We start from the raw sequence: 19552 nt of genomic DNA, 5'->3' as shown, positions 1-19552 counted from the left end.
ACCTGAAATTAAATTTGTTTAAATAATTATGATTCTATATAATGTTTCCGCTCAAAATACATTTTAAAAGCTAGTTCTGGAACACAAAATAATTCTATAGTAGCCTATTCTTGCATATGAATAGAAGTAAAAAATTGTAAGAATGCAACAGTTATGTTCCATAATATACTCTTATGTAAAAGTATTAAGGGAGTACTTTGTGAAAGATAACGTTAGAAATCCCTACCTTGATATTCAGCAACTAATAGCACAAATGGCTGGGAAACCTGAAAGAGGAATCTTAATTACAAAATGGTAAAAGGTGCCCCTCTAACCTGATTTGGGTGTACTGGGTAACACAAGTTATTCTCTGTATATAGCTTATATACTTTATCAAAAATCACATGCACACATAAGGATTCCAAGAGATTTTCAAAATGCTTTCAAGTAAAAAAAATATCAGTAGTATGTTTAGCCACTGACCTCTTTTCTTTCCTGGATATGATGGGGAAAAGAGATAATATTACAAAGCAATGCAGATCATCTTCCATTCAGGTTACTGGTTGAAATAAAACAAGCCTTGGTTTCATGGCCAGTACTACAATTTCCTTTATTTAAGACTCCTTTTTAAAAATAATATAAAAGTAAAATATATTATCTAGACCATAATTTTATAGTAGAAACACAGGAGATTTACACAAATACCTCCTTCAATTTTGGCACATTCTTTAAAACGTCATAGCTTCCAAACGTACATTGAATCTACTGATGTGAAACCCATCTATGCATCCTTTTTCTTACTCCTTACTATGAGTTTTTTCCAGTATTAATATATGAAGATATGATCATCCAATTTTAATACATATACATTCCTAAATTTCCTAGAATGGCAATCCTAGATGAACAAACTGACCAGAATAAGCGAATGGAACTCAGTTTCATTCATTTGACTGAGTTGGTTCCTTCAGCAATGTCAACTGTGATTACTTTTTCTGTCATGTTAACACTGGATAGTAGATTGAGTGCAACAGCTTTTAGAGTACAGGTTGAGATACACCTGTCAAGCATCAAGCAGAATCACATTTGAATTACAACCTAGAACTGAAAGGGCTTTTCTACTCTTTGAACCAAACATTGGAAGGAAAAGGTTTAGAAGCATTTGACTTTTGAGTGATCCATTTATGAGACCTTGTTAAAAGAAAATAGCTATAAATAAACAACATATTCCATGATGTGAATTTACACAGATTGAGATGTTAACAACAAACCTAATTTGTTTCTTCTCAGAGTTAATTCCTCAGTCTCTTTTCTCCATCTCCACCTCAACCTCCCCTCTCTCTCCCCTCACCCAGGCCCCCCAAAACCCATCTATCCTTCCTTTGACTTTCTTGCTCATAAATTGCTGTCTTTCCTTACTCCAGCAAGCAAGCACTCTCGCACTTCAAGTAAAGTTTGAATGCCATATTCAATCCTAAGAAAAAGCAGAAACACCGCATAATTTTATTGTAAGAAGTGGGAGACTAAACTTTAGTAGCTTCCAAACACCAACTTTAGAAGTCACTATTGGATTGTGGGAATGTTACATAAATTGAAAAAAATCATTGGAACAGCTCTATCCAACAGAACCGTCTGTTAAAGTGGACATGTTCTGTATCTCCCCTGCCAATAAGTTCTCCGCAAGACACATGTGACTACTGAGCAAGTGAATATTACTAGTGCCATTGAGGAAGTGAATTACTAAATTTATATAATTTTAGTTAATATGAACTTAAATTGCTATATCTGATTTGTGGCTACCATACTGAACAAGGCAGATCTAAAACATTCAACTTCACAATTACTTAAAGCCCTTGATTTAAATGAAGGAATTTAGTTAGAAGAAAAATACAGGATAAATTAAATATGAATATATAACTTTAACAGCTTTATTGAGATGTATTTTGCATATTAGAAAAAATTTATTAGACCTACTCTAAGTGTGTCTAAAGTGGTACCTCATTGTGGCCTTGTTTGGTAATTTCCTATGCGTACTGATATTGAGCATCTTTTTCAAGTTTTTAATGAAGAAAGATGTTCTTTGGAGAAACGTCCTTTCAAATCCTTTACCCATTTTTTAATTGGCTTATTGTTCTTGTTCTTATTGAGTTGTAAGTATTCTTTATATATTCTAGACATAAGTCCTTTATCAGACATATAATTTACAAACATTGTAAAAATTACCCCAATTCTTTGGATTGTCTTTCACTTTCGTGATGGTATCATTCACAGTACAAAAGATTTTCATTTAATGAAATCTGATTATTTTCTCATTTACCACATATATTTTTGGTGTCATATAGAAGAAACCACTGCTTAACAAAAGGGCATGATGATTTACTCATATGTTTCTGCCTAAGGACTTTACAGTTATAGCTCATATGTTTAAGAATAGTATGCATTCAGAATTACATTTCACCTGCAGTGTGAGGTAGAAATCTAATTTGATTTTTGTTCTAGTTTGCTAGCTGCCAGAATGCAACACACCAGAGACGGACTAGCTTTTAATAAAGGGGATTTATTTTGTTAGTTCTTCAGAGGAAAGGCAGTGAACTTTCATCTGAGGTTCTTTCTTATGTGGGAAGGCACAGGGTGATCTCTGCTGGCCTTCTCTCCAGGCCTCTGGGTTCCAATAACTTTCCCCAGCGTGATTCCTTTCTGCATTTCCAAAGGCCTGGGCTGAGCCACAAGTGCTAAGATGAGATGCTTGGGCCATGCTACATTGAACTCTGTCATTTAAGCACTAGCCAATTAAGTCAAACATCATTCATTGCAGCAGGCACGCCTCCTAGCCAACTGCAGATGTAATTAGCAACAGATGAGATTCAGATACCATTGGCTCATGTCCACAGCAACAAAACTAGGTGCCTTCACCTGGTCAAGTTTTGCATGTGGATATCCAGTTGTCTGAACTATTTTTGTAAAGGTTACTCTTTACCTCATTGAATTGCCTTAGAAACACTGTTGAAAATCAACTGATCATGAAATAGTGTTTATTTCTTGGATTCTCAATTCCATTTCATTGTTCTGTAGGCATATCCTTATGCTTGTACCACAGTCCATGATTACCAGAGTTTTCTGCCCATTTTGAAATCAGAAAATGTGAGGCTTTCAGCTTTATTTTTCTACTTCAAGATTGTTTGGAATAATTTGGGTCTCCTGCATTTTCATATGAATTTCAAGGACAATTTCTAATTTTTTGAAAACAAAGTCAACTAGCATTTTGGTAGAGACTGCATTAGATCTAAAAATCAGAGGAATAGTGTCATCCTAACAACATTAAATCTTCCAGTTCATGAACATGGTATATCTATTTATTTAGCTCTTCTTCAATTTCATATAGCCACATGTTGTCATATTCAGCGTATAAATCTTGTACTTCTTTTGTTAAACCATTACCCAAGTATTTGTAAACTTCTTGGTGCTATTGTAAATGGAACTGTTTCTTAGTTTATTTTTTAGGTTAATCATTGCTTTTATCTGTTGATTTTGTAACCTGCAACTTTGTTGAATTCATTGACAAGGTCTCACTTTTTGGGTCAATTTGTTACAAGTTGCTAGCCACAAAAAATCGAATTATCTTAAAGTGCAGATAGTTTTACTTCTTCCATTTTCATTTGAATGCCTTTCATCTCCTTTTCTTGCCAGATTACCATGGCTAGGACTTCCAAAACAACATCCTTACTTTAGTTCCAATTTTGGGGGGAACGCATCAAACCTTTCACGATTAAGAAAAATGTTAGCTGTGGGTTTTTGTAGATGCTTTTTGATCACGTTAAGTTCCTTTGCATTCCTAGTTCCATGAGTATTTTTATCAAGAAAGTGCACTATATTTTATCAAATGCTTTTTCTATATCTATTGAGATGATCTTGTGGTATTTGATCCTTTTATATTTTTAACATGGTACATTATATTGATAAATCTTGGGATGTAGACCCTAACTTTTGATTCCTTGGTTAATACCATCTGGTAAAGTGTATACTCTATACTCAATTCCTTTGCTAATATTTTCTTACGGAATTTTTTTTCATCTGCATTCCTATGTGATATTGGTCTGTAGTTTTCTATTCATTGTGATATCTATATCTGGTTTTGCTATCACGATCATAAAAACCTCATAGAAAAAGTTAGGAACTATACCTTTTATATTTTGGAGGTGATTTTATGAAATATTGTTGCTAACTCATTAAATGTTTAGAAGAATTTGCCTGTGATGCTATCAGAGCCTGGGAAGTTGCAGGAAGTTTCAAAATTGCTAATGCAATCTCTCTAAATCCCAATTTACTTCCAACGTCTCTACTTGGAAATTTTACTACTTCTTCAGTCAGTTTTAATAGTTTGTGTTTTGAGAAATTTAAACTTTTCACTTAAGTTTCCTAATGTTCATAATTTTTTCTTATAATCTTTTTTCATTTCTGTAATGTGGTAGTGATAAGCCCAGCTTTCATTCTTTTTTTAAAACTTTTTTTGTTGTATAGTGTAACATACGTATAAAGCAAAGAAGTAAAAAAGCAATAGTTTTCAAAGCACTCTTCAAAAAGTGGTTACAGGACAGATCAAAGAGTTTTTCATGAGCTACCATCCAATCCTGTCATATTTTTCCTTCTAGCTGCTCCAGAATATAGGAGGCTAGAGGGCTTAAATCTTTTTTATCATCACAATTGACTTTTCCCTTTTTTGTGAAGGATAGCATATATACAAAAAGCTATAAATTTCCAAGCACAGCACCACAATTTGTTGTAGAACATATTTCAGATTTTAACATGGGTTACAATTTCACAATTTTAGGCTTTTACTTCTAGCTGCTCTAAAATACTGCTGACTAAAAGAGATGTCAATTTAATGATTCAGCATTCATAGTAATTTGTTAAGTCCTATCTCCTATGTATAATTCCACCAACACCTTTGACCTTTCTATCCCTCTCTTTGGGGTTGTTTGGGCTATGGCAATTCTGAATTTTTGATATTGGAAGGGTCTGTCACTAATATGTGTTAGGGAGTTGAAACTGTCTGATATTCTGGAGAGGCTGGGCTAGGTTTCAGGACTTATCTGGACCAGGGACCTATTTGGAGGTTGTAGGTTTTTGGCCCATCTTTCATTCTTGATATCAGTTATTTAATTTTTCTCTGCTTTTTTCTTGATAAGTCTTAGTGTTGTTTAATGCATTTTGTAGCTATTTTCAAAGAACTTGATTATATTGATAATCTTTGTTTATTTTTCTATTCTGTATTTGACTTATTTCCACTATAATTCCTACTATTTAATTTGTCTGCTTTCATAGAGTTCAAGTTCTCCTCTTATTTTACACTTTTTCAAAAGAGTGGAGATTAGGTTGATTCGAAGTCTTTTTTTTATATATATAGAAAGAGGTTTATGGCTATAATTTTTCCTCTACACACTGCTTTGACTTCTTCTCAGTTTTGGTATGTTGTACTTTTATTTTCATTAGCCTGAAATGTTTGCTAATTTCTGTCATGATTTTTTGAATGATTAACATATTAGGTCTGTCATGTTTATTGTTCAAATATTTGTGGTTTTTCCAAATTTTCTTCAATTCTTCAATTCTAATTTAACCTGATTTTATTCAGATCTCTTACTTGATAAGATCTCTATCCTTTCAAGTTCATTAAGACTTCTGTTAAGGAACATCATATGGTCTATACTAAAATATATTCCACATGCGCTTGAGAAATAGGTGGTCCATTTTGTTCGTGGATGGAGTACAATACAGATGTTTTATGGTCCAGTTGGTATATAGTGTAGCTAAGTGTTCTATATGGTTCTGCCTAATATCCATTATGCAAAGTATGGTATTGAAATAAACATCTATTATTTTTGAATTGACTATTTCTCCTTTCAGTTCCAGTTTTGAGTCATATATTTTGGTGCTTAGTTATTACAGGCATACACCTTTATAATTCTTACAATGTCCTACAGACTGATCTTTTATCATTATAAAATAGACCTGTTTAATTCTAGTATTTTTATATTAAAGTCTACTTTACCTGTCTTTTTAATGTAGCTATTCAAGTTCTTATGTTTGCTGTTTCCATGGTGTATCTTTTACATCCTTTTATGTTTGACCTATTTTTATCTCTGAATTTATATTTTGTCTTTTTGTAAATAATAGTTATTTGATTATAAAACGAAAACACTCACCTCTTAATTAGATTGATTAACCCATTCACATTCTATGTTATTATTCATATGTTTGATTTATCTATAGCATCTTGCTTTTTGCATTCTATATGTGTCATATTTTTGTTTCTTTTTCTCCTTCTGTTTGTTAAGAGATAATATTCTAGTGTAATATTTAAAATCCTCTAAATTAATGGAATTTTTCAGTTATTTTCATAACGTGCTCCAGAGTTTACTCTGAGCAACTAAATTTACCAAAATCTAAGATTTTCACTCAATTCTGGTGATATATAGAACCTCATTCTCATATAACTCTATTTATTATTCCCCATTTGGGGATGTCATAGTTATTAATAGGTACATGTTACAAACCCAAAAATAAATTGTTATACTTATTACTTTATACAATTGTATTCTTTTATAGAAGCTGAGAGAACAAAGGAGAGCAAGTATATACTCACAGAGTTTCCTACATTGTTCTTATTACACATTTCTTGTTCTGTTCCTTTATTCTTTTGGATTCGAGTATCTACTGTTACCATTTCCCTATATCACATAGTTTCATTCCCACCTCCCTTTCTGCTTTTATTATAAAATATATTAAATTTCTATATGTTTTATATTCAATAACACAATCATGGGCATACCATTTATGTGACTGGTTTTAAATAAGTTAAGAGAAGGGAGGAATAGGTGTACGAAATTATACTTTTATATTTACCTACACTATTAGCATGCTAGCACTAGTTTTCATGTGTGTCCAAATTAATGTCTGGCATCTCTTGGTTAAGGCAGAATAGTTTCCTCATAAGGCAGGTCTGCTAGCAACATCTTCTGTCACTTTTATTTATCTAGCAATGTCCTTAATTTACATTTTTTAAAGTGTGTTTTGCAGTAATTAAAACTCTTCATTGACAGTGTTGTTTTGGGGTTGCTGTTGTTCGTTTTCTTTAAAACTCTTAAATATGCCACCCCCTGCATTCTGGCCTCAATTGTTACTGATGGGGAAATCAGCTATTAACTTTTACTGTTGAATACTTATACATAATGGGTTGTTTTTCTAATTCTACTTACAAGATTTTATTTTGTTTTTCTTTTCCAACATTTTGACAACGGCATAACTGGATATCGACTGTCTTGTGTTATCCTACTTGGAGTTTGTGGATCATCTTGGTCATTGAATGATTTTAACCAAATTGCAGATATTTTCAGTCATATCTTTGACTTTATTTTCTGCTCTTTTCTCTTTTGTGTTTCCTTCTGGTATTTCCATTACACATATGTTGGTGTATTTAATGTTGGTCCACATTTGTTTGAGGCACTTTTCATTTTTCTTCCTTCTTTCTGTTCTTCACATAGTATAAGCTCTACATTAGTTTCCTATTACTTCTGTAACAAAAAACCACAAACACAGTGGCTGAACACCACACAAATATTGTTATTTCATAATTCTGGAGATCAGAAGTGAAAATGGGTTTCACTGGGCTAGAATCAAGGTGTTAGATGCTGTATTCTTTCTGTAGCTCTGGTGGAGAATTTTTTTTCAGTTTTTCAAGTTTCTAAAGGCTGCCCACATTTCTTGGATGATGATCCCAAGGCAATCTGATCTTTGCTTTTATTATCATATTCATTTCCTTGATATTGAAACTCCTGTCTTCCTTTTATCAGGATCTTTGTGATCACATTTTGCCCACCCAGGTAATAAAGGATCATCTCCCCATCTCATGATTCCTAATTTAATTACATTTACAAACTCCCCTTTGCCATTTAAGCTAACATATTGTCAAGTACTATGGACAAGCAACATATTCTGTCACTTTTACTTATCTAGCAATGTCCCTAATTTACCTTTATTTTTTAAAGTGTGTTTTGCAGTGATTAAAACTCTTCATTGACAGTGTTGTTTTGGGGTTGCTGTTGTTTATTTTCTTTAAAACTCTTAAATATGCCACCCTCCCCAAACTTTGTAAATATACAAATTTGGGGGAGGTAGAATTCTACGTACTACATTTTCTATTGGTCTATCTTTAAGTTTCCTAATTGTTTGTTCTTCCAGCTGAAATCTCTTGCTGTGTCACTCTGTTTTGCTTTCTCATTTCAGCTAATATACTTTATAACTCCAGAAATTCCATTTGGTTCTCTCTTATGTTTGTATAATTTTATTGATATTCTTGATTTGAAGAGACAGTGGCATCATTTCTCTTTTTAATTCTTTTAAAGATATTCTTTTCATTTTGAACATATTTATTATTGCTAAGTTGAAAATCTCTGTTTGCTAATCCCATCATTGGGCCCTTCTCAAAGACAAATTCTAATGCCTGTGATTTTTTCCTGCACATGAATTATAAATCACTGGGATTGTTTTTTCTATGTGTGATGGTTTTTATGATTGTTGAAAATGGGAGATTTCAGAGAATATGCTTTATTAACTCAGAATATTTTGTCCCTCCCTCCCTTGGAGTGTGTTGTTGTTTGTTTCTTTACTTGTTTAGTAATTTGGAAAGACTAGTTCAATGAATTCAATTTTTCCCTGTAGTGTTTAAGCTCTGACTTTGCTCCTCAGAGAAACAGCTTTGGGTTTACACACTGTCTTCCTAACAATCAAGGATGATTGTGATTTCAACTGGATTCTATCGAACTTTCTCTTTCTATAATCATCCCATTAAGTTTTCTTTTTCTTACTTCTTATATAAAACCCAACTGACAGCCTCTACTAATTGCAGCTATACTCTTACAAAATATATTTCTTATGTAATAAGACTTGAAACTCAATATAACCCAACAATCCACAGGCTACAGAATGGATGCTGTGTTAGCAAGTGTTCTAGTGTGCTAAAGCTGGCAAAATGCAATATACCAGAAATGGGTTGGCTTTTGAAAAGGGGGTTTAGTAACATACAAGTTTACAATTCTAAGGCTGAGAAAATGTCCAAATCAAGCATTCAAAGGCAATGCTTTCTCTCTGAAGATTGGCTCTCACCAGTCCTCGGCATTTCTGGTCCATGTCCAGGCACATCTGCTGGCCTCTTCCTTCTCTTTAAAGTTTCAGTGCTTCGAGCTTCTGCTGGCTTCAGTGGTTTCCTTTCTGTTTCTGTAGTTTCTCTCTGTCTTCTGTATCTCCTTTCTCAGCTTCTGAAGCTTTTCTCTCTCAGCCACTCTTTTCTCTGTCAAAAAAAACTCCAGTAAAAGGATTAAGAACCACCTGAGGCATGCCTCAACAGAAATAACGTAATCAAAAGGTCCCACCCCGGTAGGTCAACACACACAGGAATGGATTAGCTTTAAGAAGATGACTTTTCAGGGCTTCATAAAGCCTCCAAACAAACAAAATAGGCATGCAGAAAACCAACAATCTCATTGCTCACCTCCATCATAGATCTTGTGTGGCCAGGGGCATTGTTAATAAGCAGTAATTTTTAAAAAGGAATCTTTTTTTCTGAGCAGATCTCAATAGTGGGCTTAAAATATTCAGGAAATCATGTTTTAAGCAGACATGCCATCATCCTGGATTGTTGTTCCAATTATAGAGAACAGGCAGAATAGCTTTTGCATAATTCTTAAGGGCCCTAGGATTTTTTTGAATGGTAAATGAACACTGACTTCAACTTAAAGTTCCCAGCTACATTCGCCTCTAACAAGGGAGGCAGCTATTGTTTGAAGCTTTGAAGCCAGACACTAACTTCTCCTTTGTAGCTATGAAACTGCTATAGAAGACCCTTTCATGTACATTGAAAACCTGTTGTTTAAGTTTAGACACCTTCATCAATTATCATAGCTAGATCTTCTGAGTAACTTGCTATAGCTTATACAGCAACACTTGCTACTTCAACCTTGCATTTCATGTTATAGAGAAGGCTTCTTTCCTTAAACCTGATAAACCAACTTCTGCTACCTTCTAACATTTCTAGCACAGTTTCCTCACCTCTCTCAGCTGTCACGGAATTGAAGAGAGTTAGGGCCTTGCTCTGGAACAGGTTTTGGCTAAAGGCAATGTTGTGACTGGTTTGATCAAGCCAGATCAGTAAAACTTCTTCCATATCACACAAAGCCTATTTCACTTTCTCATAATGTGTGTGTTCACTAGAGCAACATGTTTGATTTCCTTCAAGAACATTTCTTTTGCATTCACAAGGTGGCTAGCTGTTTGGCAAAACAGGGCAAACTTTCAGTCTGTCTGTACTTTTGACATGCCTTCCTCAGTAAGCTTAATCATTTCTAGCTTTTGATTTAGAGACACATAGGATGCCTCCTTTGACTTGAACACTCAGAGGCCATTGTAGGGTTAAATTGGCCTACTTTCAATATTTTTGTGTCTCATGGAATAAGGAGGCTGAAGAGGAGGGAGAGAGATTGGGAACAGCTGATCAGTAATGCAAACAGAACACACAGAACATTTATCAATTAAGTTTCCATCTTATATGAACACAGTTCATGGCAACCCAAAACAACGACCACAGTAACATCAAAAATCATTCATCACAGATGATGATAACAGACATAATAATGACAACTTTAAAATATTGCAAGAATCACCAAAATGTGACACAGAGACAAGAAGTGAGCAAATCTGTTGGGAAAGTGGTACTGATAGATTTGTTCAATGCAGAGTTGCCACAAATCTTGAACGTCTAAAAAAAAAAAAAAACGCAATCATCTGTGAATCACAATAAAATGACGCATTCCTGTGCTTCTAACAACTCTTTAAAATAGGTGTGATTCTCTATGTTTCATAGAGGAGAAAACTCCAATCGAGAAGAGTAAAATATACTGAACAAAGGACATGGATCTCGTGAGTAACAAAGCTATGATACTGCATGGTGGTTAGTGAAGCTCTAGCCACAACTCTCATTAATTGAAAATTTCTATGTCAGTTCTGTGCTAAGTATTTTATAAGTACTACATTCTGATGTTTTAGTCTCTCAACAATCTTCTAATTATAATTAGACCCATTTTTCAGATGAAAAAAACTGAGACTTAGAAATATTTACTAACTTGCCCAACTAAAGCATGTGTTGCCTTTAGGATTTGATAAATAGCAAAGCATTTCCTGCTTACAGGCTGAGGCCAGGAAAGGATGGTCTTTACTAAGGTTTATCTACCTTGCATGCTTCAATAATACAGATTAACTTCCCACATTAGGTAAACGAGGTAATAATATAATGTAGAAGTCATACTGGTTCATTAGCATTTCTTCACAGCATCTTAATAGCCTGAAGTGATTAGTGGAAAGCCTGGGAAATATTTGAATACTGTAAAAGAAACAACTTTGAAAATTTTGGCAAAGTGACTTTCAGGCTACAATGTGATTTATTTACTAGCGGCTTCAAGAGTCACTCTACTCTGCCAAGTTAAGGTATATGGAAAATAGGTTTCAAAGACATTTCTAAAACATCAAAAAAAAAAAAAAATGATGATTCCCGGTGCCTGCCCATGTAAAAAAAAAAAAAAAAAGATGATGATTTTTTATTTTGTAGCATAGTTTAAATTCTGATACAACTAGTTGATATCAAAAGTAAATGTTATTCAATAACCTCAATCTTGAAGAAGAATAAGTCCGAGAGTATAAGGTTGCAAAGGAAAGGGAGACTATGACACTAAGTATAAATGCCAACGGGGAAAAAACAGCACTAATAATTTAATTTGTTTCAGAAATATTTTACAATCCCAGATTTTCAACTCAGGATTAATATTATTTTCATTAGAATTCTGGTTACAATTTTCCTTAGGTTTTGAGTGGTTGCTCCCTAACTCTATTTTCCCAAAAAGCCCTGGTATGCTGAGCATGTGATTTTGCAGAACAGTAACACTATATGACACTATAGCAAAAACTCTGTTGCTCAAAACCTAAGATTTATGATTCTATGGCTTTGCTTAGATTGAACCCCACAGGCATGTATTAGCTTTACATGTCTTCATAGAGTGGTGTGACAATTATTTAAGGTTGAACTCTAAGGGTACAAAAATCACAGCACATATCAACTGGCATGAAGCAAAATATACATTTCAAAAGTTTAGGCTTCTTTTCTCTGATCCTACTAAAATATGTGCTTAAGTTTGAAGTGGAGTTTTGAGTTACTGCTGGTAAATGGCTGGCTTCTTGCCATTAGCTAGAACTGGTCCAAGAAAGCATTTATATTTGGGGATCAGGTTACAGCACAAAGTATCTTAAGCACAGTTAGTCTCCCAGCCTTTTCGGTATTTGAAGCTAGGTAAATGTGGGGAAATATGGACACAAGACCCAGAAACAGATTTTTCCCCTAGCTGCGTAGTGTTCTAAACAATGAAAATTATTTCATTTGCAGTTTTGTTTGTTTCTTTTGCTTTGTTTTACCATCTAGCCTAAGAGATCTGCCACATTTGAAAATGGAAACAGTTTCACAGCCATACAAAAAGTAGAATGTAGCTAACATTTTTGCTGGCTGCTTAAAAGATTTTCTATTCAAAATCATTCAAGAAACTGAATTTATGATATAGTCTGAGCTTGGGTAAGAAAAGGAAAAGGCATATAATAAACTTTCTCAACTTCATTTAAGCTAATTTAAGGACAACCCATGAAAGGTCCCTTACATTTGTTTGATAAAGAAGGCAAAATGGGAAGGGAAAATGCAACTGATGACAAACTTGCCCTCCCACTGAAAACAACAAAATAATTCAACAAAATTTATGAGGAAATTTTTCAGACACATGACAATAACAAGTGCATGACTGATCCTTCAGAAAATGGAAACACAAAGGGAGCAATTCTATCTTCCTGGATTTGTGCCTGGAAGCACTGTCCTTCTAGGGTAGTGCAATACACACGAAGCAGTTCTGGGTGTTGGTGAGGTGGAAAAGCAGAGACCAAACTCTAAGCTCTTGAAGATGATGCAATCTATTTGGCAGGGTAATAGAGAGAGGGAGCTATATAGAGAGAGACCCTCAGAAATCTATATGGGGTTCAGCATTGGTCCTTGGCCAAGGGAAAAGTTCTACACGAGCAATTCCCTAGGAGGCTTAGTCAAAAGCACCTGTTATTTTGTTCAGAGCTATGCAGTATTAAAAGACTGTGCAATACTAAGAGGCACTGGAGTTCTGACTAAACTAGAATGGAAAGACCTTACAGAACCTCTTGGGACGGACACATCCCTTAGAGTCCAGGAAGGTCTTTTCTTAGAAGTAAGCACATGTTCTAGAATGAGAGTGATGGTCTAAGGCCAAGTTCAAAACCAAAATACTATCAAGTTAATAAAGAAAAAAAAAACATATTAAAGTATCCAACAGAATCCACCTATCTGTTAATTAATTGCCTGAAGAGAACATAACACCATTTAAAGGAAGATGACTTTTTACAACAGATCATGCACAAAGTCAAGCACACAGTAAACAATAAATTCTAGGTTTCCTAAGAAGTAAGGAGACATGTGCCTCAATCAAGATCTCGAAGAAAATAATGTGCCTACCAGTGAAATAAGATACGCCTGTGTTTACACATGTAGAATTTCATGCCCCTCATCATACTTCTAGCTTTGTCTGCCATGTTCCTGGCCACTTTTTCAGTTTAGAGCAAATCAAAGCTATATACTTCCATGAAATGCATTTTTTTTGCTGCATCGTTGATAGTAAATGACCCATAGCATCCTAGAAAAATAATGTCACTTATGCACCAAATTTGAAAAACTGATTATCAAACCCTAAATTTAAGTTGCATTATATGAGGATAGTACTGTAACATTTTTCACCAATAGATTTTAGCATTCTGAGGAGTGCAGAAAAGAGGATGGTGGACTTCACGCTTCTAATTTTTTACTCTGCTATACGATTCCCAACAGGTACAATTTAATTGTCGTCATTGATCATTAACACAGCTGAGTGTACACTATTATCCATAAATCTAATATGTTCTAACAGTAGGGCATGTTTAACTTTTGTTTTCTTCCTGATTGTTTACCAGTCCTAGAATTTACTATGTAATATTCGATTATTATTTTCTCCAATATGCTGTCCCTTCAACCATATTTAACACATCCATGAGCACATAACAACTTTCTCTTCTATTTGCTAAGTCTATGTTTACTTTAGTTCCTTTATTCCAAGGAACACTAACTATATTCAGGACTTCAAAGCCTGTACATAGAACTCTAGCAATCAGGCAGTAAACCTAAAAGCTATTTAATAAACCATTCACTTGTTTTGATACTGTTCTTCCTACAACTGTGTGGACGAATATTCTGCTTCTTTCCTGTAGTAAACACGTGTAATTATTTTAAGTTATATCAGCAAGAACACCAGATAAAATCTACCTTTCTTTGACTGGGAGGTATATATTTCCACAATCTACAATCAAACATCTTTGCAAATGTCAGCTGATTCCCAAATGCTATGTGCTACCATAATATCGCCTACCTCATTACCAGGTTCTACTTCTGACTGCATCATTTTCACATAATGGCTCTCTAGGTTCCTGAGAATTTCAAGGCTCAACTCGAATCTCGTCTCTTTCTGGAAGCTTTCCCTTCTAACATATATCTCTCTCTGCCTGCTTTCTCTCCGTCCAAACTACAATGAACTCACCCTTACTTTTTAATGGCTAATTCGATATTTATAAACCTAAAATGTAAGTAAAATTCAATGCATGAACACTTCCAACAACTAGATGTACAGATCTTCTCTCTTCATATTTTTTCTGTCTGCTGCTGTCTGTAACGTGTCTTGTACCCAGTGTTTATCTGACTCTGTCTCCATCTCCCTGCCCAGTGCATACACACAAATAGCAAAGAAGTTTTAAATGAAGTTATGATATAAGCAAACTCTATGCTGAAGAACTTTTTAATTGTCCTCATGGAGATTTAAAATTACTTCCAAAGAAAACTAAGAATAGGAAATGAAACATTTTCTGATTCTTTGATTCACTACCTTCAATACTCACACCATGGAAATTACATATTTTAACACATTAACATATTTTTAAATTCATTTCCTCTCTTCCTTACCTCTACTTATTTTACAAATTGTTTCTTTTTATAACCAAAGACAAATTTAAAAATTCAAAATTACAGTAAGATGGTTAAAGCAGACCATAATTTGTCTCAATAAATTCTCTAAGTAGAACAGCTTTGTAATTCCAATGGTTTGCACTTTTTCTGCAGAGAAGCTTAAGGCTAGCTTGATAGTAGTAGTAAGATCAATAGAACCTGTACATACTAACTGATAAAACTGACAGCTTTGTGCTTGCTCCCTATTCAATTGCTTCTCATCAGAAAATATTTTGTCTGTAATCTCTGATATGTTGCATCTCAGTAGCCTCACCAGGTTTCAAATGTTCTTCACTGAGCACCAATTTTATTCAGTGTTCAGGGTTCTCTTATCTGATACTTAAAACTAACTTATTGAGTTGAATTGTTTTTCCTGGAAGAAGCCTATCAATAAATGGGGAGAATTTTATTTTATTTTTTTCTTTAGTTTCCCACTGGGGAGGTAAAACCAGTAATCTTTCTGCATAGCAGATAAAAACAGACAAATGTGGTCAGCCAGAAAAATACCCAGGAGAATTCAATTTGATGTACCATGAGAGAGATGGAAAGTAGATGCATGCATTCTCTCTGCTCAACAATTTAGATCCAATCAAGACAAATTGCTTATTTACATGAAAAGCCATGGTAGATAAAACAGGATATTTAGTTTGACTTTTCAGGCACTTCTGATGCAGGAATAACAGGGGTATTAGTCACAATCTATTTCAAAATATAATCCACTTAACAAACCCTTATGGTAACATGCTAAGGCCTCTCAAAAGGGATATTCTGCAGGTCTCTGAAAACAAAACTTAATCATGCCTTTCAGGTCGAACTTACTTCTATGTTCCTTAAAGTGCACAATCCATCATTAGCATTCACTATTAAATAATGATGAGTCCTGCACCTCATCCTACAATATCCCGTCTCCATCAACACTCAATGAACCGCAAGTTTAACCCAAGCAAAACGTTCGGCTAACTGGAGAAAAACAGACCTTTTATGTTTCTTTTATTTCACTTGTAAAGATCTGAAAACTGTTCATCTCCTCTGTGTTTCCTTTCAGTAAATTACCATAAAAGCCAAACCTGGATGAATCAATAGGCTTTACCCAAGATATCAGAAGTGCTGAAACAGAAACAAATAAAACAGCATCGCAAGTCATCAATAATACAGTACTTTGTCTGCAGCAATGACATCAGGCCAATGTGGAAAAGGACTTATTTCTGAGCTATTTAGCCTCTCTAGCATATAAAGAAGGTTCTGCTGATGAAAGATACAATTTCAGCACAATAAAATCCTTTCTATTCTCCTGCTCAAATTATTTCCCTCTTATTTTTATCAACTCGTTTTCAATAGAATAGTTCTAAGTTCTTTCTTCCTCTCAATTGGTTTAGGTACTTCTGAAAAAGAAACAGAATCATGATGTGATAGGAGGGTCATGACAGTTTCCTACAGGAATGTCCTCAAACACTAATTGAAATATAATTTGTTCTGAATAATATGCTTGAAATATCCATCTCTGACTTAGGAGTTCCTACAACTTGTTTAATAATTTTGAAATCAGTCTTCCAAGCACCACGCCCTGGCCACATTGCTTCTTCGAAATCTCAAATCTGCCCTAACTTCAGTGTTTCTTCTGTGCAGGCACAGAATTCATTTCCTTCTCCTTTGCTGTTAGCTAATCTTTTGTCAGAACGTTTCACCAATGTTTTCTTTAACACTCTGAGCAAAAGAGTTCGGCCTCTAACCTACCTTTCTGTGTAGGCATAGAATAAGCATATCACAGAGTTCTCTTCAGATCATACATCTTCACATACTTCACATCATTTCTGAAACAAGTGCCAAGTTTCTTAGGCTCTTACCTTCTCGTTATCGTCTCTACAAGTTTTTATTAGATATGCCTTCTGGATCCTATTTCCTTCTCCAGACATACTGAAAATGTAGAGGCTGTTTCTCCTACACTGCTCCACCCATCAAGTGGTGGTTTGGCTATACCTAAATTCTCAAATGTCTATTCTAGATAAAACCCTCATATAAAATACCCGTAAGAACTTGAACAAATGCATAACTCCTTCTCCATATTTTCATCTGTAAATCTCCTCATTACTTTATCTTCACCTGGGATTTGGGTTCCTCATCTGCAGCCTTTCTACAACCCCCTAATCCACCCATCAAAATAGATCATTTCAATATAAATTGTATTCATTATCTCTACTACCTCACATCTCATTCACTCCTCAATCCACCGAAATTGGTCACTCTGCCTACACTGCTCTTGTTAAAGCCTTAATTCCATGTTAAATGCTTAATGTGATATCTAACTTTTTTAGACCTTTTCTGATTCCACCTCCCAGCACCATGTGTACTACAGGCCATTCCAGGCATCTTGAAACTCTCCCAACTGAGATATGGCTTTTTGTTTTGTTTTGTTTTGGCTTATTATTTCCAAATACAGCTTCCCCTTTTTCAATCAATGCAAACAATTTCAAACAATACTTTTTGTTTTCACACAACATCAGTAGATGCAATAAACAATCACCTATATGCTTATTATGTACAACACACATCAGTAGTCTCCACCCATTTCCGAACCTCAAACATATTTAACCTACTTTTCAAAATGGCAGCTCAATTTGAAGGGCTCATGGGAATACAGAAATCAACATATTCAAAATTGAACTCATCTACCCTCAATACTATTTGGGTACAACTGCTTTGGAGTTGGAGGTTCACTGAACCATAACTTCCAGTCATGAAAGAACAAAAATATCTGTGGTGAAACTTTTGCGAAATTTAATTTAACAAGTACTATGTCTGCATTTTTTATCAATCAGTATGCTTAGTGAGCCTATCAAAAGGAAAGATAGTGAGTGTATTAGTTAGGGTTCTCTAGAGAAACAGAATCAACAGGGAACATTCACAAATATACAATTTATAAAAGTGTCTTACGTGACCACAGGAACGCAGAGTCCAAAATCCGCAGGGCAGGCTGTGAAGCCGACGATTCCAATATATTTAATATAATAATAATATATAATAAATAATAATAATATAATAACATTCAATAAATAATATATATCCTAGGGCTGGGAAGATGGTTAGTATTAAAAGACAGTAAACCTCAAGCACTGGGAGGGTGGTTATGAATATAGAAAAGGGATCACTAAGGTGACTCTAATAAAGGTGGAAAGGGATTACTGATTATATAGGAACAAACTATTTATCAGAGAATTTTTCCATAACATTATAGTGTGCCTCATAATTTCTCAAGTTCCACCTGCAAGGCTCACTGTGGAAGACCATGCCTTCTTCTGAACAAGACTGAATTAAATGACTTCAATTTTATCTCCTATATGGAAATTCTCTTTCAACACTGCATCAGTACTATTTTGCCACACCACTTAATACCAAATTTAAGCCAAAAAAATCAAAAAGATATAATCAATTGAAAATCTTTCCAAATATTTGAGATCTTCTTAAAGCTTTGTTTTCAACTTAGAAAATAATTTCGTCCAGACTAAACTTTAGATACACTTCAAAATACATCTCCACCTCACCAATACTTTATACCAGTCCCTAACTCAGAATTTGGCAATTCCTTCACTTTATTTGCAAAGGTAGACAAATAGCATCTAAAACAAACAGATAAACGAAGTGCCTTTGCCTCTAGTCATTCACTTCACCATCAATTCTAATATTTCATCAAAATCAATAGGTGAAACAGGATGCTCAAAGAAAGCCAGCTATTTCATCTGCTGCCTGTGTATGAAGGCAAAATTGGCTCATTCAACCACCATAGAGTCTGGAAAAAAAATTACAGCCCCACTTTGTGAAAACATTAACCATCTAGTGTCTTTCCTTTTTTAAAAATCCTGGATCAAGTTCTTAAGTTTTGTACTCCTTATACTATACTCTGACCAGAAAGCTGTTTTCATTTTATACATTATTTTTGTTTCCTACCTTTTCCGGCCATTAGTCCTCCTGATTGAAATGCTCATGTGTTCACTATCCACCTCCCCAAATTATGTATGCAAAGACACTTTATCCTTCGGCTTCCTCAGAGTAGTGTGTGCCAGTCCTAGCTGAGGTGAAATCCTTTGTTACAGGCTCTCACAGAACAGTGTGTCCTTTCTTTTCAAAGTTCTCATGTGAATGGTAACCATGTATCTAACGTTGGGATTCCTTGATGAGTGCCTGTTTCATTCACTGGCAAAGTTGCTCAACCTTGGCACTACTGGAATTTGAGTCTGGATAATTGTTGGGTGACCATCTCATGCGCTGGTCAGCAGCACCCCCGGTCTCACCTCTACCACTAGATGCTAGGAGCACGTTCCCTCTCGATGAGGCAACCAAAAAAAAACATCTCCAGACTTTCTCAAATATTCCTTGGGTGGCAAAATCATC

General features: G+C 34.7%; 1 protein-coding gene across 1 annotated transcript in view; it reads right to left on the bottom strand.

The window, feature by feature from the left end:
• The window catches only part of DMD (dystrophin), a 2428671-nt gene extending 2409435 nt beyond the window's left edge, over window positions 1–19236 (bottom strand). Inside the window, exon 1 of the mRNA XM_077145121.1 lies at window positions 19109–19236. Within this exon, the coding sequence (XP_077001236.1) occupies window positions 19109–19121 (13 nt within the window). The 5' untranslated portion in view covers window positions 19122–19236. The remainder of the gene's footprint in view (window positions 1–19108) is intronic.
• Window positions 19237–19552: the final 316 nt, after the last annotated feature.

Source organism: Tamandua tetradactyla, chromosome X (genome assembly GCF_023851605.1).
Source record: "Tamandua tetradactyla isolate mTamTet1 chromosome X, mTamTet1.pri, whole genome shotgun sequence".
In the NCBI taxonomy this organism is placed as follows: Eukaryota; Metazoa; Chordata; class Mammalia; order Pilosa; family Myrmecophagidae; genus Tamandua; species Tamandua tetradactyla.
This window is presented reverse-complemented; position numbering and strand designations above follow the sequence as displayed.